Source organism: Nicotiana tomentosiformis, chromosome 11 (genome assembly GCF_000390325.3).
Source record: "Nicotiana tomentosiformis chromosome 11, ASM39032v3, whole genome shotgun sequence".
Classification (NCBI taxonomy): domain Eukaryota; kingdom Viridiplantae; phylum Streptophyta; class Magnoliopsida; order Solanales; family Solanaceae; genus Nicotiana; species Nicotiana tomentosiformis.
Genome location: NC_090822.1, coordinates 63378458 through 63405515, shown reverse-complemented (window position 1 = coordinate 63405515; position 27058 = coordinate 63378458). Strand labels below are relative to the sequence as shown.

The 27058-nt window shown below is 39.2% G+C and overlaps 1 protein-coding gene across 2 annotated transcripts; it reads right to left on the bottom strand.

Moving 5' to 3' along the window:
- Nucleotides 1–2385: 2385 nt before the first annotated feature.
- On the bottom strand, nt 2386–23419 carry LOC104096995 (uncharacterized). Of its 2 annotated transcripts, none has more exons than XM_018771101.3 (7): nt 22835–23419; nt 22613–22701; nt 22379–22517; nt 3885–3980; nt 3592–3729; nt 3035–3297; nt 2386–2912 (listed from the first exon to the last, which is right to left on the bottom strand). In XM_018771101.3, the coding sequence occupies exons 1-7, from the start codon at nt 22974–22976 to the stop codon at nt 2802–2804; spliced, it is 978 nt and encodes a 325-aa protein (XP_018626617.1). In that variant the 5' UTR covers nt 22977–23419; the 3' UTR covers nt 2386–2801. The 2 variants fall into 2 exon arrangements, with proteins under 2 accessions (XP_018626617.1, XP_009601778.1); XM_009603483.4 differs by having other exon boundaries at nt 3592–3714.
- Nucleotides 23420–27058: the final 3639 nt, after the last annotated feature.

Sequence of the window (27058 nt, the reverse complement as noted above, 5' to 3'; positions counted from 1 at the left end):
CGGTCCATCGAACGTTCTTCGGTACAGCGTTCCGTTCGAAGCCAACGTGAATCGAGCAGCTTTGGTCCGTAGGGTTCGGTCTGCTTTGTGCGTGAGTTTGGCTCTATAGCTGAGCTATCGCTATTTGTTGGGCTTGCAGCATCTCGAAGATCATACGTAAGCTGGCCTCGATTTCCCTTGGGTTTTGGATGTCTCGGGCTACGGATCGAGTACCGCCTTGAATGCTTCTTTTCGGTTCGGAACGCTGGTTCGCCTCCAAAGCTATTTGTGAATTGACATCCAATGGTATTTCGGCTCGAATGAATTTCGGGTATTTCGATTCGAGCCTCGGGTGCCAAGTTGTTGGTTTCATCTTGAAGGCCGGCTTCGTAATCGATCGGTGAAGCCATTCGATAGGTGGTTATTCGTAGCTGACCCTAAATTCAAGATGTTTTCGGAAATAAGTGCAAAGCACAATGGCTTCAGATTTTTCGGATTTGTATCAAATGACCACTGTTATCCTCGGTCCCACGGTGGGCGCCAAACTGTTTACTCGAAAAATGGATAGAGTTGAATTTATACGTAGTTCCGAGGATATGTGATGTAACTTGATACAATATGCAAGGATAAATAAGATGTAAGTGTAGATTGGAGAAAATGTAATCTAGATGAGGTTATCAAGAACAGTGAATCTTAGGATTCAATAAATAGAATTAATCTAAGAAATTGGAAGAGCGATGCTTTACTATAGAGGAATATAATACTTTTATTACAATGTAAGTCTCAGAAGAAGCTATCTACAAAAATGATAACCAAGCCCCTTTATAGTGGAGGGATTCGGCTCTAAGCATAATAAAATAAATATTCAGTGGGAGACCCATGATAAGTCCGCTTTTCTATAATTCCTGCCAAGATTCCCTCTAGTGGGATTGCAACGGCTTTTGTCTGCGAGCTCGATCTCGCTTAGAATCCTCGATTTTGGTTCGAGCTTGATTTCGGCTCGAACTTGTGATCTTGGTTCGAGCCCGATCCTGGTTTGAGCCCTCGAATTGTTCCCAGGACAGTGTTGGTTGGTCTTTGGATTACCAGCACGATAGGTCGACCCTATGTCATGGTCTGATTCTTGTTCGAGTTTGATTATGGTATCGATCTCGACACGAACCGGCCTCCCCGGGTTCGAGGTTAATTCGTCCCCCCTTCGGGATCTTACTTCGATACATCACCCTTCGAACCATATCGGACGTGCCAAGGCTGAAATCTATTTCGACCGTATACAGGATGTTTAATATTTTACAAGGCTGTGGTTATTATATTAATTGGAAAAATCTGGTTCTCTTTTCCTCTTTTTTCTTCCTTTTCTCATTCATGTTTTTTTCCCTTTTTCTGTTTTGAAATAAAGTTGTTACCGTTAAATAAAAGAACAATAAGAAGAAACAAAGTCAATCTAGTAGCCAAATCTGGAAGTATGAATTTTTGTTAAAACTAAATAATAGTAATATATAATTAGCATAGCTAAAACATCAGTTCAACGAGCAATAAATAGATGAGAAAATTTGGTAATTAACTTAAATAATCAAACTTCACTAAATTAAAGTTGCACAGAACTCAAAAGTTCAAACGAAACAGAGAATTTATAGAAGAAACCGAAAGTTTTTTTGTTAGGTGGGTCGGGTTGGGGTGGATTCACGCGGGGCGGGTTAAAAATAAAAATAATTGATATGCGGTGCGGGCTGAAGTTTTGCGGGTAAAATCTAAACCCGCACCGCAACCGCCCCGCCCCACTGCCATCTCTAGTTGCAAGACATCGTTTATGTAATCTAACGGAGTATGGGCAAGAACGTACCATGGCTAAAAGGGATTGCGTCTGATAAGTTAGAATATCACTCTCTTGCATTCAGCATCTTTTTTATTACAATTTATAATTTTAAAATTTAAACAGTGTGATTCGTTAAATAACCTGTGGTGCTTTGACGGTGCTTGGCATGTCATGCATCATCGTCTTTGAGAAAGAGGGCATCATTTTATATTAATTGAAATTTCTTTACAAAAGCTTCTAAAATAATATTTAAGCCTTTAACCTAGTGTATCTCACGAAGCTAGATAATTAGGCGAAGGTATGTATGAATTGAGAACAAAAATACTCCACTTTAAAATTGAGTCAAACAGTTTTATTTTAATTTATTACGAACTACAAAATATTATAACTTGTGGTACTTTTTATAGAAATTCTATATATATATATATTATATTTTAAAAACTTAGGAAATTAATGCCCTAGTTGAGCTGACAATTAGATGTTTGTCTTTTTTAATCAAAAACTAGGATACAATTTTGCAAAAGTTGAGTGTCCCAGTATCACCCACACAAAGATAGCCTAAAAATCAGCCCACCGTGAGACATCAAAGATGGCAGTAAGCGAATTTATTGTTTGAAAGGCATAATTGATCTGATACCAATACGTGGTACCTTTTGGGCAATACAATAATGTAATAACTTTATCCTTGGCAGGTGAAAAAAGATGGGGCAGGGTTAAAAAGCTTTCAAATATTTTAACCACATATCCTTGGCAGTCAGTCAGTCAGTTTTCTAACTTAAAGCTACCAGTACCACTCTAACCACCATGTGATACAAAAGAATGTTACACTCTAGTTCCAAGCTTCATGACAAAAAGAGAAGCAGCTGTGCTTAGAAACTGCAGTTCATGAATACTGATTGCACAATTATCTCAAGATACAGTGGCCTCACGTGGAACTTATACGACATCACAACTGTAGAAGCACCAAGGCCTCAAGACTTGGTAACCATATTTTGTTAGCGGGAAATTATACACTGACAATACCAGACATCCATGGAACAACAACTGGTGCATTTGGGTGGGCATTTCTGTATGATTCCGAATACCGGTCCTTAAAAGTCGTTTTAGGTTTCTCTGCCTGCATTTGCAAATCAAAGGGACAGCTTTAGCCATCATTCATAAATTATCAGACATTCAGACATAAGGAGGAGAAAAAGCATGGTAGGTAGTAAACTTAATGAAGGGGGACCAAGAACTAACATATTTCAGCCAGCACTCCTGATGTTTGTGTTGATAAATATCCGGAGAATGGCATCCTGTCTCAGATGGACAATAAACCCATATGTTGCATTTCTTGTCATTACGTCCAGCATTCTTAGCTTGATTCAAACAGGCCATGCAACACTCATATGCAGATTCTTTTGGGTGGGTTAGGCCCCACCTGACTGCATCGCCACCGTAATCAGTATGAAATTCAACGTTACACTCAGGAGGAAGCCGCCTGCCAGCTATAATTTCATTGTCTGGAGAATGGAAGTGAATACTGGGTTAGAAACAAGAAAGCAAAATCTTCCCCAGGGAGCTTGTTTTGACAGAGGAGCAAGTTAGTGAGTGAAAGTAGTTCATGTTACAGTGCTTTAACTGCACAAATTGAGCAGAAATACTATCTATCCACCATATTTTACCTTCTCCTATCTTCTACGCAGAAAACAACTACACTTCTGTCAGGAAATAAAGATAGGGAATAAAGTGAATGACATATCTGAATCAAAACAATAAACTCAAGATTTTGACTGAAAAATGAAGTACGTCATTACCAAATTCTTCTTCACCCTCAGGTTTGTCATCACGTTCCTTATTAATTACTGCAACAGGTATCCAAAGACCAATCTCTTCTGCAAGATCAGCCCAGTCAACATCCAAAGCTTGTGCAAGTACACCTGCAAGCAAATTTCCTAAGAACTATTAAACCATCTTGTCAAAGTACATATGGATTATGGGCTAGGAAAAAGAAACCCAGGTTAACATCAGCTTAAAGCTCAATATAGAAAGCGTGAACAAAAACCGAGTTACAAACGAAATAAAAACAGTCATAAGTAAAAGAACGTACTAGCTTCCTCTGGGGCAATAGTTGAATTTGACGTCTTCCTATTAATAAGCTTCCTGGCTTCTTTTAACTTTTTCCTGCGCCAACTTTCAACTGCCTCTGTTCACCAGAAACAACACCAACAATGATAACCAGGAAGAAGTAAAGAAAAACAACAGAAGGAATACTACTGAACTGTAAAATGATATTGATTCAATATTGACTTATTCACAGAGCACTAGAACCGACAAAGAATGTAATAACAAATGAAATCAGTAAACGGTAATATTTGCATAGACATGTATCCTTCAAGTAGTACTCTTGAATAATTTGCATTTAAGTAGATCATCCAATTTTTGTTGCACAAGAAGACCTTAGTCCAATATAGAATAATTTACTCATAAAAGCAATCATGTCGACTTGTTCAGAAATATTGCAGTTCTAAGTGGCATCTTTTGTTGGGAACAGATACATGAAATAAGCATCTTTCATGACATACTTTTGAACTCATTTATCAACTCAAGAATGAAAAATATGCAGGTCATCTAGTGGCTCCAATAAAAGTGAAACCACAGAGAGGGGGTGGGGGTGGGAGATCATTTTTCATTAGCTTCTTGCAACTGATGGTGATTGCAGAAAATAGCTCATGGAGAAACAGAAAAACAACTGCATGTTTGCATTTCCCAGTAACTTACCCCTTTACAAAAGTTTAAAAATCAAAAGAATCTTCTTTTACTGTGGTTATAAAAAAAAGAATCTTTTACCGTGATTTTCTCATACATTTTCTTAATCATAAGATTTACGGGCAACACTATTATTATGTAGTTAATATTATAAATTTGAGTTTGAGAATATGAATTAATCAATGTCCAAACCGATACCGAAGATCAGTAAATTGAACCTTGTAAACCAATTCAGATCAAGTTTTCTAGAATGCAAGGAATATCGTAATATTTATTTGCCTCTAATTAGCAAATTCTATGCTGCATAAAGCAAAGGCAGTAGGATTTGGCTCGACACTTTCCAGAACTCTAACTCTTCTTTAGATGTATGCAAGTACATCAATTCTTTTATTATTATAATTTTTTTGGATATGGTAAAACCCCAATCCCACAAACCACATATCAAAAGCCTCACAGTGGCCATCTCCCACTTTTTTTTTTTATGAAGTGAATATTATTAACAAAAGGCATCAAGAAGATGCAGATGTTACAAAGAAACAGAAAGTAGCAGCCCAAAAATATTAACAAAAGATCTATCATAAGACTAAGGAGCTGATAAATTCCAAAAAGGATTCAGGGTTATAAACAGGGGGTAAGATTAACCCAGCAGTGGCCATCTCCCACTTTTGCTTCCTTGATGACTCGACCCGCTAACCTTTATGCTTGGAAGTGGAGGTGGAGGTGGAGGGTGGTCCTTCCCACTGGCTCTCAGTTCCAGCTCATTTGGTAAAATGTAAGTAAATAAAAGAAATTGGCACCAGGCTTGCCGAATGTCAAGCCACTGCCAACACCACAATGAAAAAAAATTTATTGCATGCTAAGCTCAAGAGGACTAACAGTCGACTAGCATCTACTACCTCCATTTCAATTCATGTGGTGGTGTTTGACTGGACACGATGTTTAAGATATTCATTTGACTTATTTATATTACTTGTAGTGCAAGAAAATAGTATGTAATGGCTGAAAAGTTAATTTTGATAGAGAAAACATCATTGTAGATTCTCGACTTTTTGATATACCTCTTGTAAACAGGAGCTTTTCCCAATTTCAATAAAATTCCCTACCTTATCTAAAGAAAGATCACTTCAAAGAAATGCATCTCTTTAAGCTTTTTCTTTTCATCAAACCTTATAGAAGTGCTTTGGTTTACTAACAGGTAAGGGTACATTAATGGGGAGGGATTTTAATTGCTTTTTGATTTAAATTTGGGGAGGTGCTATCATAAAGATGTAGTAATACCAAGGGGAATCAGGATAAGTAGATCATAATGCGGGTGATTTATTTTATCAAATTTTGTGGAGGCGTTAACAAACAGATGCAGTAATACCAAGGGGAATCAGGATAATCACAATGCAGGTCTTCTATATCCAGGTACGTTTCATAAGATTAAGGGCATGATTTGAGTTACAAGAATTAAATTTTGCCAAGCATAACAAATAATTGATATTTCATCTGAAAATCTTTGAACATAAACAATCAATGGTAAATTGTTAGCTCATGTTTAACTGTAATTGTCAAGGTACATGAAGACAGAAAGAAAGCCAGTTGAAGCACTAAGTAAAGTAATGAAAGGAAATGAAAGGAACCGTAGATATTTTGATGGGATTTCAACTCCCAACCACACTCTTAAAGCCACTTGTTTAATTAACTTATTTAGTTGGTTCAATCAGGCCCCTGAAACTAGTGTTGAACTATTTCTGGATTTTGTCCGCTCCTTAGCTGTCCTGTAAGTTTTTATAAGTTTTTGTATATGAGCAGACAATACCTTTATGTTGTAATTTTTGCTATGCATCTTGTTGATGCCATATAATGAAATTCCCTTACTTCGTCACAAAAAAGTAAAGTAATGAAAAATATAAAGAACTTGCATAATTGAGGTCGGGTGATGGGAGGCAAAGGGGAGGGAGAGGAACAAAGGGGAAGAGATGGAGGGCAAACTAAGTTTTATCCTAATAATCATAGAAAATGACCTGTATTAGATACTGAGTTTTGTGTACAATAATTACCCCCCCCCCCAAGATGGTCTGTGTAAGATTGAGTATTGTGCTTATAGTAACAAGTAATATTTACTTTTTTTTTAAAGAAAAAACAAAGTATAAGTTGAAAATTTCTAAACAAACAACCAATAAGAATACCAAGAGTAAAATGGTATCTATCACATAAGAAGGACCATTTACAATATGGAGCTAAGACGGGTAATCTATGGGCCCTATAATTAGACCGTAATGAACTACAGAATGGATCAAGTTAAAATTATTTGCATAGAAACTGCTCATAAACAGCTGAAGTACCAATTTTGATATTATGAGATGATAATCAAACGCAGCTCATTCAATGGGGTGGGATCTACTGAAGTTCAACTGGCTCTGGCAGTCTTGACTTCAACTAGTAACCGTGTTAGTTGTAACCAAACAAAAATCTCAAATGACAAATGGATAAAGGCATTTGATCAATCATGAAGAAACAATTTGCAATAACACCAAAATGACATTTCGGTGGAAAAATAATCTCTAGGAAATAAAGAAGCAAGAAGAATCTATATTATATGCAAGTGCAAGAGGTCTTCTACCTTAGCTATCAGATAAAGCATTTTTTTAATAAATCACAAATATACTTCTAAAGGCTTGACAAAGTGGAGGGGGAGCAATTTAAAAAGTAGCCATTTAAAGTTTGTATCGGTGATGAGACAGTTATAGGACATATTAGTGTAGATCTTAACCAGACAAAGACACAGAACGTTAGAAGAATGATTTGTGTATAGAGAACAACAACTATTATTTTTCTCTGATTAAGTAAGAATTGTAGTGATATATTGGAGCAATCTCTCGTATACAAAAAGCAAAAAAGCCTAACTGATAAAGAAGATGATTCTCTACGAATCTAACCCAATTATCAATGGTAACCGGAATCTCATGAGTACAACAAAATATTTAAGAAACAGAAAGCATCCCCTAATTTGTAAAAATGAGTTTTCCCCCCTTTAAAATCTCTCATAGTGCGTTCAAATCAAATTGTCCATCTCTATGCTAAAGGCACTACTTTCTAAGCTCTAGTTCTCATTTTCTTCTAAACCCTTATGATGTATTTAATTGCATATTATGTCTAAATCTCATCCACAACTCTATTCATCATTTTTTTTAATTACGAAAAATCTCCGAGAGCCATTGGCACATGGTTCATAACTCGATGGATAATGGGCTTGTCACTATACCCTTCTCTATTTAAACACCAAGTTTTTTGTCCGCGGTAAGATTCAAACTAGTTCCGTGCGCCTAAACCACACATCACGTGTTGTGCTCTTACCACTAAACCAAAGTCCCAGGAGCAACCACAACTTTTTTTAGTAAGGACAATATATAAGGAAACCTGGAAATCTATCAAGATGAGAAACCAATCAATTATGAACTTGTGACTTCAGATCTAAGCAATAGACTAATGATCAAGTAAATGTTACAACATTTTACTGAACTTTTCCCCTCCAAATGAAGAAGTTAGACGACCAAGGAGGCGGGTTCAATGGATGTTAATTTGAACTTTCCCATTCAATGCTTGGGTTCAAATTCTTGTGTTCATACTTAAACTTTCATATAATCAAGAATTCAGTACATTTACATTTTAGAATTATCTATGTCATAATATGTTCTGAGTAGGAGAATATTATATATACTTATGTCCTATATCCCTTTTTTTCTGATGAAGTAAGTAATTGTCATTAAATGGCATCAAGAAGATGCAAAATAAGTACAAAAGAGATGATAATGTAAGCTCCAAAATACAAAAGATCAGTTAAAAGATCAGGGAGCCAACAAAATCCAAAAAATTAACTGGGCATTGTACAGGTTTGAGGAAATTCCAACTGTATAGATTAACTAAACATGAGCCCTTCGAAGTGTGAGTTGGAGTTGAGATTCCATCAAAATATCTGTGGTTCCTTTCGTTCCAAATACACCAAAAGATAGTAGCTGGGATCATTCTCCAGATTTTCTTGATGGCTTTGTCCACTCTGCAAGAGTTCCAGTATACATAGACCTCCGTTGGAGACTGGAGTTGCACCCAATTCAGTCCAAAAATAGAGACAAAAAAATTCCACAACTGTGCTGCAACTGGGGCAGTGAAGAAAGAGGTGACTGATGGACTCCAGATTCTGATGACACACATAACACCTGTTGACCAGTGGGATGCTTCTTCTACATAGATTGTCTTGAGTTAGACGGGCAATGTTTATGACAATCCATGCGAAGCATATCACCTTGGTGGGAAGTCTTGTTCTCCATATGAGCTTCCAAGGCTAGTTTTCAATTATGTCATTCTGGGCACTTAAATGGTAATAGCATGTTTTAACTGTGAAAATACCCCTGCTTGAATTGGCCCATGACATTCTATCTGGCTGCGACTCTTCTATGTTGAAACCTTCAAGCCTCAACTGAAGCTAATAGGGCAAGGAAGTCATCACACTCCCAATCCTGTTAATTCCTTCTAAAAGTAATGTTCCATGTGTTCCCCTCTCTATTCTCAGCACTAGTTGAATCAGGATTGCAGGCGATCAATGTAAGTGCAGGATGAGAGTCTTTCAAAGCATTGCTTCCCAACCACTTGTCCTTCCAGAATTTGACATGAGTTCCATTACCCACCTTATAGGAAATGTTCCGGAAGAATTCGTTGTTGTAACTGGAAATGTGCTTCCATAGGCAAGTGCCATGAGCTGTTGTAACCCTTTTCGTGCACCAGTTATTCTGAGCCCCCTACTTAGCATTTGGAGAGCATGCTTTTGTTGTGCAGCTTGAGGTCTCTTATGCCTAGGCCTCCCAAGTGTCTTAGGGTAGGTAGCCTTGTTCCATTTTACCAAGTGAAATTTGTGTGTTTGGCATCTCCCTTCCCATAGAAATGATCTCCTAATTCTGTCAATCTTCTTGAGGACTGAACTTGGCATAGGGAAAAGGGTCATATGGTATGTTGGTATGCTATCAAGCACACTATTAATCAGTGTAAGTCTTCCTCCCATGGATAAGCATTGCATTTGCGAAGAAGCCAATCTCTTCTCAAACTTCCCAATAATGCCATCAAGATCCATGTTGCCTTGAATTTTTCTCCCAATGGTAGTCCCAATTAAGAAGCATGAAAGGTACCAATGCTACAACTTAGAATACCAGCAAGCTCTTCTAGGTTTGGGACTTCATTAACAAGGTAAATTACACTCTTCAACATGTTAATATGCAAACCAGACAAAGCTTCAAAGATAAGGAGAGTGTGGTTGAGATTGAGGACTTGTTGTGTATCAGCTTCACAAAATATCAGAGTATTGTCTGCATAGAGCAAATGAGAGAGGTTGATAGAACTTGCTGGATCCCTGCCCACCTGGAAGCCCTGTATCCACTCCATTTGCCTGGCCTTTTCCAACATTCTAGTAAGCCCTTCCATAGCCAATATGAATAGGAATGGGGAGAGGGGATCTCCCTGCCTTATACCTTTCTGGGGAGAGAAAAAACCAATTGGTCCTCTGTTTACCAATATTAAGTACTTCACTGTTTTAATGCAATATTCAATCCATTTGATCCATTTTCCACCGAACCCCATCTTTTCCAGAATATTGATAAGGAACGACCAGCTTAGCTGATCAAAAACCTTTTCAATATCCAATTTACATTGGATTCCAAGAATGCCACTTTTACTCCTCCAGTCAAGCACATCATTTGCAATAAGTGAAGCATCAAAGATCTGCCTGCCTTTAATAAATGCATTCTGCTGTCCAGAGACCAGTTTCCCTATCACTTTTTTTAATCTTTCAGCCATAACTTTTGCAGTCAGTTTGTAGACACTTCCAATTAGACTGATAGGCCTATAGTCTTTTAGTTCAATTGCTCCCTTCTTTTTGGGAACCAAAGCAATGAAAGAAACATTTCAGGATCTCACCAAGTGTCCTGTTTGATGAAAGTGTTGCATTGCATTCATGATGTCATTTTTAAGAAAATCCCAGGCCTTTTGGAAGAAGGCCATGGTGTAGCCATCAGGACCAGGAGCCTTGTCAGGAGCACAAGATCTTAAGACTGCCAAATCCTCTTCCTCCTCAAAGGAGAGTTCTAACCATGTTCTATCTTCCAAATCTAAGGATGATAGTCCGTCAAAGTCAGCAACTGGTCTCCATGGTTCACTTTCAGTGTATAATTTTTATAGAAGTCCACAATTTCAGCTTTTATAAGGACCTTGTCCTCTATGATTTCATCACCAACCTGAAGCCTGCCAATGTAGTTGTTTCTCATGTGCGAGTTTGCCGTTCTTTGGAAAAATTTTGTGTTCCTATCACCCTCCCTTAGCCATAAGCATCTGGATTTCTGCCTCCATGAGGTTTCCTCTGCAATGGTGATCTGCTCCAGCTCTAACTTCAGGTTGAATGCCTTCTGTTTTGCATCCTGACTTGACACTCTTGTCTCTGTTGCCTGCTCTATTGCATTCAAGTCCGCAAAAGCCTGACTTCTTTTCATGTCCACTTGACCATATACCTCCCTATTCCATGTTGTGATGTCCCTTTTCAGATGCCTCAACTTCTGAGTCAGAATAAAGTCAGGAGTGCGCATTACTTGGTAGGACTGCCACCAGTTCCTCACCATTTCCAGGAAACCTACAACTTGGAGCCACATGTTCTCAAACTTAAAATAAGATGGGGTTGCTTCCCAATCGCCACATTCTAAGAGAATAGGCTTGTGATCAGATAACACTCTAGGTAATGCCACTTACTTTACAGACTTGAAACAATCATTCCATTCCGGAGAGATTAGAAACCTGTCAATTCGTGAAGCTTGAAGTTGGTCCTCTCCTCTTGACCAAGTGAATTGGGCTCCCTAAAGTGGAAGATCAATGAGTTCAAGGTCTTGAATAGTTCTAGAAAACCCAGACATTGCCTTGGAGATCCTGAAACAATTGAATCTCTCGCCTACGAATCGGCACACATTAAAGTCCCTGATAACCCATTGATCAGACCAAAGTCCTCTAACTGCAGCCAGCTCTTCCCACATCTCTACCCTTTCGGGGTTAGTGTGAGGGCCATATACACCTGTGAATACCCACCTAAACTCCTTTTGTAAATTTTCAAACCTACAAGAAATAGTGAATTCCCCTTGTTGTGTGTCGATGCATTTCCAACACCTTTTGTCCCAAAGTATAATGATGCCCCACTATTGCCGCGGGCTTTTAACTCAGCCCAGGTGACCCATGTGTTCCCCCAAATATGTCTTGCTAGGTTGGTGGTCCAGTTTACCACTTTGGTTTCTTGCAAACAAAGAATGTCTGGCCCCCACTTTTTAACAAGAGAATTCAAGGTGCTTCGCTTCTTTTTTTTGTTGATCCCCCGTATATTCCAACTAATAATTTTCACTAACATTCAAAAGATTTGGGTTGAGACCTGCCCCTATCACTGCTGTCACTTAGCCCCCATGTTAACGTTTTTAATTCAATCTCCCCTTTCTTCCTGATCTTTTTAGGTGTTGCAGGGCAGGATTTCTGTTGTTGTAATTGGACTGCCCTACTCTGCTCCATTCTCAAGATAATTTCCAAACTATCGTGCTCAAAACCGACGACATTAACCCCAAATGCTTTGCATGCCTTAAGCATAGCCATATTTGACCACCTAGAGGCTTCAATCACAGTGGGATTTTCAACAACTTGCGTGTTCATGGCTTCCCCTTCATACCATGGTAGTGGGAGAAAGTCGTTGAGCAACTGAGAAGAAAGAAGAGATTCAGAGTCATTTACCCCAGACAACCCTTTACTAATATGAGAATCCTCCGCCTCGTCATCAGCGTCTAGGTAAGTCTCCAAGTTACCAGACAAAGGTCTGGAACTGAAGTCATGAGCTTGGAGTTCAATTGAAACTGGGCCAAAATAAACGACAGGTTCAAAAGAGAGGGGCTTAAAAAGACATGGGTCAGGAGACCCACCTTTCTTTTTCCACTTCTTTATAACAGAAGCCCTATTTTCTTGTTTTGGGCTTTTGAGTAGTAGCTCAAGTCTTTTACCACTGGGGTTTTGGCCCTAGACTTATTAAGGACGGCTTTGGGTTTAGAACGGGTCGGATCAGCTGAGTATAGGGTCATGGGATTTAAATTAAAGTTGTTGACTGATTTGACCGCACAGCTAGGGCAAACAGCTGGTACCACAGAAGCGACCACTGGTTCTTTCGCCAAAGAAGCAACCACTGGTTCTTTCACCATAGAAACGACCGCTGGTTCTAACACCACACCTTCTCCAACCGATGTCTCCTTGCCGGCAACCCCATATTTGCTGCAATTTTCGTGAGGCTCCATCAAAATAGATATTTCATAGCTCCAGTCACCGATTTTTACCTGGCAAGTCGCTGGAGGTTTCACCCCTGTATTCTTAACACATATTCTAGACCAGGAGAAGTGGCTTCTGTTTTTTGTATCCTCGTCCACCCCAATGAACCTCGATCAACTTGAAAGTTTCCAAAGACCACGTATGTAATGGAACACCGAAAACTTTTACCCAGATGTTCTCCGATATGGCAGCTTTACCAGTAGAGGACGGTGACCACCAATCCAGAGATAAATGTCTGCGGCTCCAAAACCAGTCCCCTGCCATGATTCTGGTTGCCTCTTTCCTTGATAGGAACTCAAAGAGGAAGAGATTGTGATCCAACGGAATAATTTTCAGTCCAGCAGTCATCTTCCATCTAGATATGAACCATTTGTGAATAATCTCTGTCTTCAGAGTGTGATTAAAAGCATCATTGAATCTGCCCACTAGGCATCTGGTAAGTGGGTGGTTATCTTCTACCCCAAAAGAAGTTGGCGGTGACTCTGGCCATTTCTGAATATCTGCAGCTTCTGAATAAGTTTTCAGTTGAGGAGGTGGGGCTGTAAATGCGCACTTTCAATTCCCAAATGACATTGGATTCTCTCTGCAATCTCCGCCCAACCGGGCCATATTTTGATTCAGGAATAATGATGGCTGACTTCCGATCACCCAGCCAAGTTTCCACCCTCAGAAAGCACCCGTAGATGTTGTAGTTTTCATATACCCTGGAGAGATATACTTCTTGTTTCCTTCCCCATCTTCTGTATAATTCCCTTGTCCCCTTAGATGCTTGGTATAGGACTGAACATATCCACCGGAGGTTGCTTTCGTCGACCTTTATTGTGCTTGTAAAACGTCTACTGTGTTCGGTGATAGAAAACCATCTGACTCGATCATCACTAATATTTGCAACTTCAAAAGATTTATCACCTGTAATGAGGATTAACTTATCACCCATGTTAAAAGAGAATAAGTTGGAAAAGCCTCGCCGGAAAGATGAGCTAAAAGTTTAGAAAAAGGCTAAGGGCACAATTCCCAAGTCAGAGCTTTAATGCATAGAGTAACCCTATGTCATATATCCCTTAAGGAAACTCCCATATACATAGCCCCTTTTTTAGGGTATAGGGGTGGGTCTATTGTCCATCGAGTTTCGAACCATGCACCACTGGCTTTTGTTGGATTTCTCGGATACCAAAAAAAAAAAACCTTTTATGTATTTAACCAAAATAATAAGACTCCCTTCTCTCTATGTTTACATGGTATCAACTATGTTACAAGGATCGTCCGATTGGTGTTGCCGACCTGTGTTAACATGACATAAATGTAGTGTAGTGAAGTTGTGGAGTCTATGTTGAATCTTGTCAAGAAAAATGATGCGGTGAAACGGGTGGACAACAAATACAAATAAGGAATCTTCGAAGAATTTGCCTCCAATTTGACAAAGTCCACCCTTGGTGATCACAAAGAGGAGGAATCGTGCCAAGGAAGCCATGGTTTGAGGAGAATATCTATAATTCTGTAGCAAATGAAAATAATTTGCTTGATTCTAGATAGGATGTTAGGTTAAGAATCTGGATTTGTAGTCAATGTTGGATGGCCACAACGAAAAAAAAGAAAAGAAACAGAGCTTAAGAGAATAAAGTTCAAGATGTGGATTCAATATAACATGTAAAGATATCACAAAGCCAATTTAATTTTCTCGTGTTATGGTATTCATCGACTTAGAGAGGAAGAGAGATTTACATATGGTGTTCATCGACTTAGAGAAGGCTTACGATAAAGTGCCAAGGGAGGTTCCGTGGAGATGTTTGGAGGCTAGAGGTGTTCTTGTTGTATACATTAGGGCTATTAAGGACATGCATGATGGAGTTAAGACTCGAGTGAGAACAGGGGGAGGGAAACAATTGTGATGGGGTTGCACCAGGGGTCAGCCCTTAGCCCATTTCTATTTGCCCCGGTGATCGACGCACTGACGCGCCACATTCTAGGGGAGGTGCCGTGGTGCATGTTATTTGCAGATGACATTGTACTGATTGACAAGACGTGATGCGGTGTTAACGAGAGGTTAGAGGTTTGGAGGCAGATCCTGGAATCTAAAGGTTTCAAGTTGAGCAGGACCAAGACAGAATACTTAGAGTGCAAGTTCAATGGTGCGACTCAGGTAGTGGACGAAGACATGAGCCTTGATTCACAAGTCATCCCTAGGAGAGAAAGTTTCAAGTACCTTGGGTCAGTTATACAAAGGAATAGGGAGATCGACGAGGTGTCACACATCGTATTTGGGGCGGGGTGGATGAAATAGAGGCTCGCTTCCGGTGTTTTGTATGATGAGAATGTGCCACCAAAATTTAAAGGTAAGTTCTATAGTGCGGTGGTCAGACCGACTATGTTGTATGGGACGAAGTTGGCCAGTCAAGAACTCCCATGTCCCGAAGATGAAGGTGGCTGAAATGAGGATGTTGAGATGGATGTGTAGGCATACCAGGTTAGATAGAATTAGAAATAAAGTTATTCGGGACAAGGTGGGCGTGACCTCTGTGGAGGACAAGATGCGGGAGGTGAGACTTAGATGGTTCGGGCATGTGAAGAGGAGAGGCACAAATGCACTGGTGAGGAGGTGTGAGGGGTTGGCCTTGAAGGGCCTAAGGAGAGGTAGAGGCAGGCCGAAGAAGTATTGGAGAGAGGTGATTAGGCAACATATGGTATTGCTCCAGCTTACTGAGGGCATGACCATGGATAGGAAGGTATGTAGGTTGAGAATAAAGGTAAAGGGTTAGGTAACCGAGCGTTGTCCTTGTTTGTAACAGTAGCTTTAGTACATTACTTAATGTCATTTATGTATTTTCGTACTCCTTGACTTCTGTTATTACTTGTTGTTTGCTTTCATTTCGGTTTTCTGATTGCATTACCTACTGTTAGTTTTGTATTTTCGCTTCGGTTTTCTGATTGGTTTGCTTGTTGTTGCCTTTCCTTTTATATTTCTTAAACCGAGGGTCTACCGGAAACAGCCACTCTGCCTTCTTAAAGGTAGAGGTAAGGTATACGTACACACTAGTCTCCCCAGACCTCATTTGTGGGATTATACTGGGTTTGTTATTGTTGTTGTTGTTGTTGTGTTAGCCTACTTTAAAGAAGCGCTTGGACTATACAAGGAGCAAGGTAACAGAAGAGAAACTTAAGAGGAACCAAATACAAAAAATTTGAGTTAGAAAAGGGATTAGTTCATCAAGCAAGTCAATGTTGGGTTGAGATCATTAGTTTCTCCAGCATTCAAGTTATCAAAAGGTTAAAAGTGAAGATAGAGATGAGAAGAATTGGAGCATTATGCATAAGCATGCGTGATACTTATCAAAAGAAAAAATGATGTACTGTCGAGCCGCAAGAGATAGAGTTGTGTAGGAAGCCATTCTCTCTAAAGCAAATCAAGTGGTCAACGCCTCTTTAAAGTCGGGAGTGATAAAAGAAGGGTAGATAATACCAGCCTGAAATCAGAAAACTTCCAGATAATTGTAATTCCTTCTATCACCTTATGCCTTGAAAGAATTAAGTATCACACAGAACTTGCACAATCACATCTTTCTTCAAAAAAAAAAATAAAGAAAGAAAACTAGCACAATCACTTTCAACCAAAGAAATGCTTCTAGCAACCAAATTACAGAAACACAATCGCCTATTCCACTTCAGATGAATCCCTACATCCCATACATGGAGATGATCTTTCAATTTTACCGCCCCAATACGAGAAAGATCACAGATGCTGCTCAATCTCTCCACGCCACACTCTCCCTAAGGGAGGTACCATTAGGGATTTTGAACAAGAACTACACGTAAAGGATCGTGGCAACGAGACAAATTTAAATGAGGATAACTCAGAGATCATGGACCTAATAAAATTATCCAACCCCTCAGAGATACTTTTTACTAGGAGATCTGAGAACATTATTGATCTAGGATTATTACCTCAAGACACTCCTAGATGATGTCTTCCTTTTAATCTTGTCATCAACCTCAGAGGCTGTTGGCACAACAAATTTGGATCTTTTTTAATGGGAAGGAAAAGAAAGAAAGGGAAAATAATAAATAGAAATAGAAATATAGAAGTCAAAATCAAGAACATTTCTTCTTTTCAATCTGGAGCAACAGGAAACTGGCTACCCTATTTCATACTTGTCACGTTTTTCATACAAGCCAAACAAATAATTGAAATCTTAGAAACTTACCTTCCTTTCTCTCCCTTTTCCTTGTTTCCAAACATAACATTATCAATCAATCAACAAATAATCCTCAATCACAAATCAATTTTTGTCAGCTATTCATGTCCATTTATAGTTTATACTCCCCCACATCCAGTTGTGATGTGATAGAAGAACTGCTTACCCATCTAACATTATACCTGGGTGCTGTGTAGGGAATGCCTAGAAGAGCACGTCCCAAAAAATGTGTTAAAAAGAGGGTTCCTCATAATTAGGCTAATTTTATGCTAGTTTTCAACCTACTGCAACTCTCCTTTATCCGAACTTGGGACCGCCTAAGCACTATGAACATAGATGGAACTTCAAATGTAACATTATACTCAATAAAAAAGAAAGTGCGTGAGCACAAATTCTGGAACTTCTGTATTCTAAAGTCACCTTTCTCAATTTCCAGCTTGTTGATACAGCAATTGATTCACTAACACTGTTCATTTGGTAAGAACTGTGCAGCACTAAGATGAGAGGACTAGAAACTGAGATAAGCCAAAATTAGGTATTATACCTAGAAGCACCCACGAATCAGGAAATGACATCCTTTTCTATCTCTATTGATAAATGTGAGAAGGCACGGGAGAAAATATGTTATTGATATTAGATGATAAATACAATACAAGAGGTCCCTATTTATAGCTATACACTACAAGGAGATATTACTCCTCTTCCAATGTGGGAAAAGACTACACTATACATATCTGTAAACTAACACTCCCCTCAAGCCGGTGCATACACATCATATGTACCGAGCTTGTTACACATGTAACTAATACGAGAACCAGTAAGAGACTTAGTGAAAATATCTGCTAGTTGATCATTCGACTATACAAACTTTGTAACAATATCTCCTAAAAGTATTTTTTCTCTGACAAAGTGACAGTCGATCTCAATGTGTTTAGTCCTCTCATGGAACACCGGATTTGACGGAATATGAAGAGCAGCTTGGTTATCACACACTAGTTCCATCTTGCTAATTTCTCCGAACTTTAACTCTTTGAGCAACTGCTTGACCCAAACTAACTCACACGTCGCCATAGCCATGGCCCAATATTCGGCTTCGGCGCTAGATCGAGCAACTACATTCTGTTTCTTGCTCTTCCACGAGACCAAATTACCTCCTACTAGAACACAATATCCAGACGTAGAACGTCTATCAAAAGGTGATCCTGCCCAATCAACATCTGTGTACCCAACAATCTGCCCGTGGCCTCGATCCTCGAATAGTAATCCTTTGCCTGGAGCTGACTTTACATACCGAAAAATGCGAACAACTGCATCCCAATGACTATCACAGGGAGAATCCATAAACTGACTTACAACACTCACGGAAAAGAAATGTCAGGTCTAGTCACTGTGAGGTAATTCAATTTGCCAACCAACCCCCTATATCTCGTAGGGTCTCTAAGAGGCTCCCCTGTCCAGGCAGAAGCTTAGCATTCAGATCCATAGGAGAGTCAATAGGTCTGCAACCCATCATTCCAGTATTCTCAAGAATGTCTAAGGCATACTTCCGCTGTGAAATAACAATATCTGAGCTAGACTGAGCGACCTCAATACCTAGAAAATACTTCAATCTGCCCAGATCCTTAGTCTGGAAGTGCTGAAAGAGATGTTGCTTCAGATTAGTAATATCATCCTGATCATTACCAGTAATAACAATATCATCAACATAAACCACTAGATAAATACACAGATTAGGAGCAGAATGCCGATAAAACACAGAGTGATCAGCCTCACTACGAGTCATGCCGAACTCCTGAATAATTGTGCTGAACTTACCAAACCAAGCTCGAGGGGACTGTTTCAAACCATATAGTGACTTGCGCAATCTGCACACACAACCATTAAACTCCCCCTGAGCAACAAAACCAGGTGGTTGCTCCATATAAACTTCTTCCTCAAGATCACCGTGGAGAAAAGCATTCTTAATGTCGAACTGATAAAGAGGCCAATGACGTACAGCAACCATGGACAAAAAGAGACGAACAGATGCTACTTTAGCCACGGGAGAGAAAGTATCACTATAATCAAGCCCAAAAATCTGAGTATATCCTTTTGCAACAAGACGAGCCTTAAGCCGATCAACCTGGCCATCCGGGCCGACTTTGACTGCATAAACCCAATGACAACCAACAGTAGACTTACCTGCAGGAAGAGGAACAAGCTCTCAAGTGCCACTCGCATGTAAAGCAAACATCTCATCAATCATAGCATGTCACCTTCCTGGATGAGATAGTGCCTCACCTGTAGACTTAGGGATAGAAACAGTGGACAAAGAAGATATAAAAGCATAATGAGGTGACGACAAACGATGATAACTTAAACCGACATAGTGGGGATTAGGATTAAGTGTGGATCGTACACCTTTGCGGAGTGCAATTGGTTGACTAAGAGGAGACAAGTCCGCAGTAGGTGCAGAATCTGATGCGGGGCGTGAATCACCTGGGCCTGATGCTGGATGTGAACGACGATGATAAGTCGAGAGTTGTGGAGCTGCAGAAGGTTGAACTGGATTATGTGGAGGAACTGGAGCTATAGGTGGTGGAGCTACAACCGGAGTTGTAGGTGGTGGAACTGGAGCTATAGGTGGTGGAGCTATAGGTGGTGGAGCTACAACTGGAGTTGTAGGTGGTGGAGCTGGAGTGACTGAATCTCCAAAAGATGAAACTGGTAGTACCTCAGAAATATCTAAGTGATGACCTGAACCTGTGAAGTATGATTGGGTTTCAAAGAAGGTAACATCAGCGGACATAAGGTACCGCTGGAGGTCAGGAGAGTAGCATCGATACCCCTTTTGTGTTCTCGAGAAACCCAGAAATACGCACTTAAGAGCACGAGGAGCTAACTTATTTGTTCCTGGAGTAAGGTTATGGACAAAACAAGTGCTTCCAAAGATACGGGGTGAAAGAGAGAACAAAGGTAAGTGGGGAAACATGACAGAGAATGGAACTTGATTCTGGATAGCTGAAGATGGCATACGATTAATAAGATAGCAAGATGTAAGAACTGCATCCCCCAAAAACGCAACGGAGCATGAGATTGTATGAGTAGGGTACGAGCAGTTTCAATAAGATGTCTATTCTTTCTTTCAGCTACCCCATTTTGTTAAGATGTGTACGGACAAGATGTTTGATGAATAATCCCATGAGATTTCATAAACTGCTGAAATGAGGAAGACAAATACTCTCGGGCATTATCACTACGAAATGTGCGAATAGAAACCCCAAATTGATTTTGAATTTCAGCGTGGAAGGTCTGGAAAATAGAAAACAGCTCAGATCGATTTTTTATCAAAAATATCCAAGTGCACCTGGAATAATCATCAATGAAACTGACAAAGTAGCGGAATCCCAAGGTGGAACTGACTCGACTAGGACCCCAAACATCTGAATGGACTAAAGTAAAAGGTGACTCTGCTCGCCGGAAAATTCCAAAGTTGTCGGAATTTGTCGTAAACAGGATGGATAGACTCGGAATTCCTTTGCGAGCAAGCTGTCCTGAAGAAATATTTTCAAAAAATGGCCGGAAAGATCACTGTTCACGCCGGAAAAATATAAAAGTGGTCGGAATTTGATTTGAATTAGATGGGTAGGCTCGGAATTTTGAGGAGAGCACACTGTCCTGAAGAAGCTTCGCGAAAAAATGGCCGGAACCCTCGCCGGAAAAGTTGTTGCCGGCGTGTGGAGGAGCGTGGCGGCTTTTCTGCCGGATAAAATTTCAAGGGTTGGTCGTCGGAGGGTGATCTACCTCGTGGTGGTGTTGGTTTTAACACAACACCGACAGAAAGTGACTTTCGCTTAGACAAGCCTTAGGTCACCGGAAAAAATTGCACGATGACTAAGTTCTTTCTTCCCGGTTAACGCTGGAATGACGCACAGCGATCTTTTCTCACTAATGTTCTGATACCATGTGAGAAGGCACGGGAGAAAATATGCTATTGATATTGGATGATAAATACAATACAAGAGGTCCCTATTTATAGCTATACACCACAAGGAGATATTACTCATCTTCCAATGTGGGACAAGACTACACTATACATATCTGTAAACTAACAATAAACAATAAAGGAATAGCATCCTAAGATGAGGTCACTTCCTATGTTAAGCATCCTATTTAAAAAAGAAGGAAAGCACAATACACAATTTCACATTCATTTATCCATGACCTTTCACTTAAAAATATAGCCACAACATATCTTACATATGAAAAAAAAGACACCGGGACCAAAAAGACCAGCACTTGGAGACCAACACGAAAACAGAACACTAAAAGTTTGGAGCACAAGCATCGATAACTTTACAACTTAATTTACGAATTAATATATTGTCTTTTTACCAAGAGAAAAGAACAACAAAACTTGAGCAATTTGGTCCACTTCAATTGTGGTTTTGGTTAAATAGTGAAAAATAAACAAAGACCTACGGATCTCATCTTGATATTGCAGCTCGCATAACTGCCAATAACTGGGTGCTCGGACCATACAAAATGACTAATAAATAACTGCAGCAACCATTTTTAAAAAGTTAAATGACTGCAGAAACTCATTCGGGTAAAGTTAGCACTTCCATTTTTAAGGTTTGAATTCAAATAAATAGGATTGGTCTAAATGATTTTTCGCCTCATCAATCATTTTCCAAAGAAAACACCTCAGAGACTATTCCAAATAAATAGCAAATAAATTGTATAGATCTCCAGTTTATTGATGAGCATTGGCCTTGTCATTCTTATCCAAATCTTCAACCAACATGACATTTCCTAGTTCAGCAAAAAGTCTCATTTTTTCTCATTTATACTTTTGACAAAGAAGGAAGATACCCTCTTGTATAGAGAGTTGGACACGCTTGTTAGATGAATGAGGTTAAGCCTTGCACTCTACTGTAAATATTTTTCACACCATATTGATAATATTATCAATGAAATCAATGTGGATTATGAAAATATACTATCGAAGTCTAGTTATATAGTGGCATCTCATGGGCACAAAAAGGAATGCAGTACTTGTACTGTCTCAGCCTTCTACATGTACCTGAGACTTCTATATGCCCAATGTAGCATGGATCAACTATTACCAGATCTTGCAATATTACAAAAAAGACACGATAATAGAAAGTCCACAATTATCTAGGCTACAGAATGAACAACAAGAAGGATATCCGATGAAAAGATTCAACAATGCAGCTTCAGAAACAAAGATAGCCCAATATCGATCAATTTACTCTGAAACTGAAGGCATAATCACCTCGTTGTGCTGTTGCATTGTCACCGGCATTGACACCTCTCAAAGTTGCTAGTATTTCATCAGCTATCTTCTGTTTAATTTGCTGCGGTACTTGCACCTCCTTTTCATCAATGAAAAATTCTTCCTTTAATCCCTTTATCTTCACCGGAAAAACAAACATCCCTCATCAAGCCCATAGCCTTAAAGCTCAGGAAAAAAAACAACTAAATATCCGACATCAGAAAAGGGTCTTACTAGTTTAATAAGATGCACAGGTTCTAGTTGTTTTCTTATTCGATTCGATTCGTCCATTTTCCTAACCTGATCTGGAGTATACCTAAAAGCTGTATACACATAATAGCATTATTTTCGAAGAAAAGAAACAGAATAGCATTATTTTCGAAGAAAAGAAACAGAATCCCCAAATGGGTAAAATCAAGAAAAGGGAACAAGCAATAGGCATAAATAAGGACTTACCCCTTTGGGTATCATTGCGAGTAGTGTACATGTATACTGAAGTGTAAGAGTGAAGCACATAGAGAGCAACAAAAATGTTAATTGCACAAACAATAATCGTGGTTCGTTTGTACGAACACCATTTGGCTTCTGTTCTTGCCATCTCCCCCTTCGTCTCTTCTCTGCTTCAACTTCTGCTTACCCTCCATCCAATCATCTCTTTGAGAAACCCACCACTATCTTTTAATTCATAAATGTTTAGACTATTTCTGAAAGACTTATGATTAGCTGTCAATAGATCGATAGTATCAATATAAGCCCTTGTCTTCTTTTCCTGGACTTGGCGTTTGATTTGATTAAACAACAATATCAGAACAATGTAAGTTGTATACTGCAGTATATTTAATAATGGGATTCCTCTCCCCGTGTTGTGGTTTGTGAGGTAATTTGGTTCTATTTTTCGATAATTAGGTGATAACTTTGATTTGTACCGTGTAAAGGTATGGGGGAAGTGGGAGGTTGGATGCTTTGTGCTAACTTTCTTTTTTTCTTCTTTTTCCCGTCCAAACGCCGCGTACTAACCTGACAAAATAATTAGAAGGCTGCAAAACCCTCAAGTATTGGATCTCTACTACTCTTAAATGGGGCGCGTGTGCAACTAGAACCACGGTAAGTACCGGTAAGTATCAAACTAACCTTGGTGAAGTAGTGATGAGCTCAAATCGTATGATACTTACTAATAAAATATAATATGTGCAATAAATCAAGACTGACAACAAAAGTATAACAGGAAAATAATAATAATAATAATAATAACCTTAATGGAATAAGTGACAACAACTCAATAGCCACCCATATCACAAATGGTACCTCGTGCCCACATGATCATCACAATAACAATAGCCACCCATATCACTCTGCTATGATAATATCACAATAGTCACCTGTATTTTCCTACCCTGCCAATATCACAATAGCCACATGTATCGCTCCGTCCAGATAATATATCAATAACCACCTGTATCGCTCCGCCCATACAATATATCAATAGCCACCCGTATCGCGCTATACAGTCGATAATAGTGAAATGTGACCCTTATACTCTGCACAACAACAATCAATCTATACAACATGTCCACATATGCCACAATATCACAAAATGATAATAATACCAAAGATTTATCACGAAAAAGATCATAACTTATCAAAAATGTACATAAGGACATGTCAATAAAATAAAAGTGCGGAGAGGTGCTCAACAAATAAAGCATGACTATGGTTAAGTCAAATATATCGATCATGGTCAAGTATTCCCAAAGTGGTGTCAGCATGTTTCATATAAGTTACTTTATCAAATTAAGGCATATTAATAGTCTATGGTCCAACCCAGTCACAAAGCACACATAACGCCCGTGTACACGCTCATCACCACATGTACACATCACTTTTCACATAACACGAATAAGCAATCAAGGCTAAATCCTAAAGGGTTCTACCCCCACAAGGTTATGCAAGATACTTACCTCAATCAAGCTTAATCAATCCTCTAATAATCCCTTTCCGCATGAATCAACATTTGGACCGTTCAGATCTAGCCAAAATAACATAATATCATAAATGAAAGCCATAGGAAATGATTCTGAATAATAAATCTTCGATTTTTAACTAACAAAAAGTCAACCCCGAGCCCGCTCCCCGAAACCCGACAAAACTCACAAATTCCTAATACTCATTAAAATATGAGTCCAATCATACTAATTTCATCCAATTATAACCTCAAACCATCAATTTATGTTTTAGAAAAGTTTTTACTAAAATTCCCAATTTATTCAATTTCATTCATCAAACAATCACTAAATTCAAGGTTGGAATCATTAAATATAAACAAATCCGAGTAAAAAAATACTTACCCCGAAATAAATTGTGAAAATCCCCTCCAAAATCGCCCAAATCCGAGCTTTCTAACTCAAAATGTGATAAAATGACAAAAATTCTCGAAATAGAGTATTTAATAGGTCTACCCAGGTATACACATCGCGATCGCAGGAACAACCTTCGCGATCGCGAAGAACAACTCACCCAGCTACTGAACCCTTTTTCGCAAACGCGATATACCAGTCGCGAACGCGATGACCAACTCCATAGTACCTACGCGAACGCGATGCCTCACTCGCGAAGGCGGAGGCCAAATACCTGATGTCCCTTCCAGCCTTCCCTTCTACGCGATCGCGGCATCCAGCTCATGATCGCGAAGGTCATAGCCTTCCAAGCTTCGCGAACGCAACCCTTTCTTAGAGAGCGCAAAGAACAAAATACGCCTGCCTCCAAGTTACCTTACACGAACGCGACACACTAGTCGCAATCACGATGAACAACATCAGACACTAGCAAAACAACAGTCCAAAATAAGAGGAAATGGTCTGAAATCCATCCGAAACAGATCCAAGACTCTCGGGACCCGTCCAATCACACAAACCAATCCCAGAATATAGCACGAACCTACTCGAGGCCTCAAATCACACCAAACAACATCAAAACTATGAATCGTACCCCAATTCAAGCCTAATAAACTAATGAACTTTTAACTTCCAAAACTCATGCTGAACCAAACCAACGAGCCCCGCAAGTCACACAACCACAATTACTCGCATGTAAAGGATCGAATAGGGGAAACATGGCTAAAATACTCAAATCGACCGACCTGATCATTAAAATAGGGGTCGCGATAGAACCTAGTCTCTAAAATTAAGTAAGACGATCACTTAGCAACATTAAAACCAATAAAACATGATATAATAAAGCAGAGTTTTTAACAGAAATTCAGAAATAGAGGTAATACAAGCCAAAATGGCGATAATCAACACATCTCCGCAGAACTAGGTACTATAGAGTCACGAGCTCTAATTGAATATATAAAACTATCTCAAATCTATAGTAATGTTTGGATATAAAAATGATAGTATAAATATAAGGATAGGACTCTAAGGGTCTGTGACAGTCAATACAGCTATACCTTTGTCACGACCAAAAATCCAACTAGTCGTGATGATACCTAACCCAACCCGTTAGGTAAGCCAATTAACAACTATCCAATTCCGATGATATTTAATAAGACAGTTAAGTAAAGAAATTATCTGAATCTTATACATTTCTCAAGGACTGGTAGTAAAAATCACAAGCTTCTAAGAATAAAGTTTACAAAGCTGAAATAAAGTAAATAAATCATCTGTTTGAAAAATGCATAAACAGAGTTTTATAGATCTAAGGCTACTATGAACAAGAGGCAGCTACAACCGGGACGCAAGTACATCTTCAAATCCAGCTCCCATCAAACACAGTAACATCAACAACCAATATCTTCACGCAAGGTGCATAAGTGTAGTATGAGTACAACCAAACCCATATACTCAGTAAGTAACAAACCTAACCTTAGGTTGAAAGTAGTGACGAGCTAACACAAAGGTCAGGTCCAACACCAATATTCCACCACAGTTCATAACAACATAGTACAAGTAATAAAAGAGGTATCTCAGAAATAAAATGCTCAGTTCGTTCACAGTTCCAGAAAATAGGCATTTCTTTTCAAGTACCTCAGGGAAAACCCAAATCTTTTACCGAAAATGCCAAAATACGAGTAAGTTTGAAAACTGTGATTTTTCCCAAAACTCCTTTCAATAATAAGTAAGATGTTTCATTTTCAGATAGCATGAGGAAAGTACGTCTCTATGCCTACATGTCAAGATACAGGTAAAATCATAAATGTCACCAAAACCGGATAGTAGAAGGAAATGCATCTTTATGCATGTATCTCAAGTACGCATGTCCAATGCAATGTATCTCAATGATGAGCTCATGTACTCACACTCTCAGAGTACTCAATCTCACTGTCTCGCATTCCCTCTCACTATGCCCAATGCTCAGCACACTCAATCACTCAGTAATGTACAATACCTGCTGCGGCATGCAGCCCGATCTACATATGACCATAAGGCCTGTTTCGGCGTGCAACCCGATCCATATACATATATATAATCAACTACGCTCACTGAGGGTGTGCAGACTCCGGAGGGGCTCCTACAACCCAAGCGTTATAATTTACACGGACAACTCACGTGCCATAATATCAATATCTGGATCCTCACGGACACCTCACGTGCCATAATATCAATATCTGGATCCGTATGGACCACTCACGTGCTATAGTATCAATATCCTCACAAATAGGTCCCCGACCTCACTTAGTCA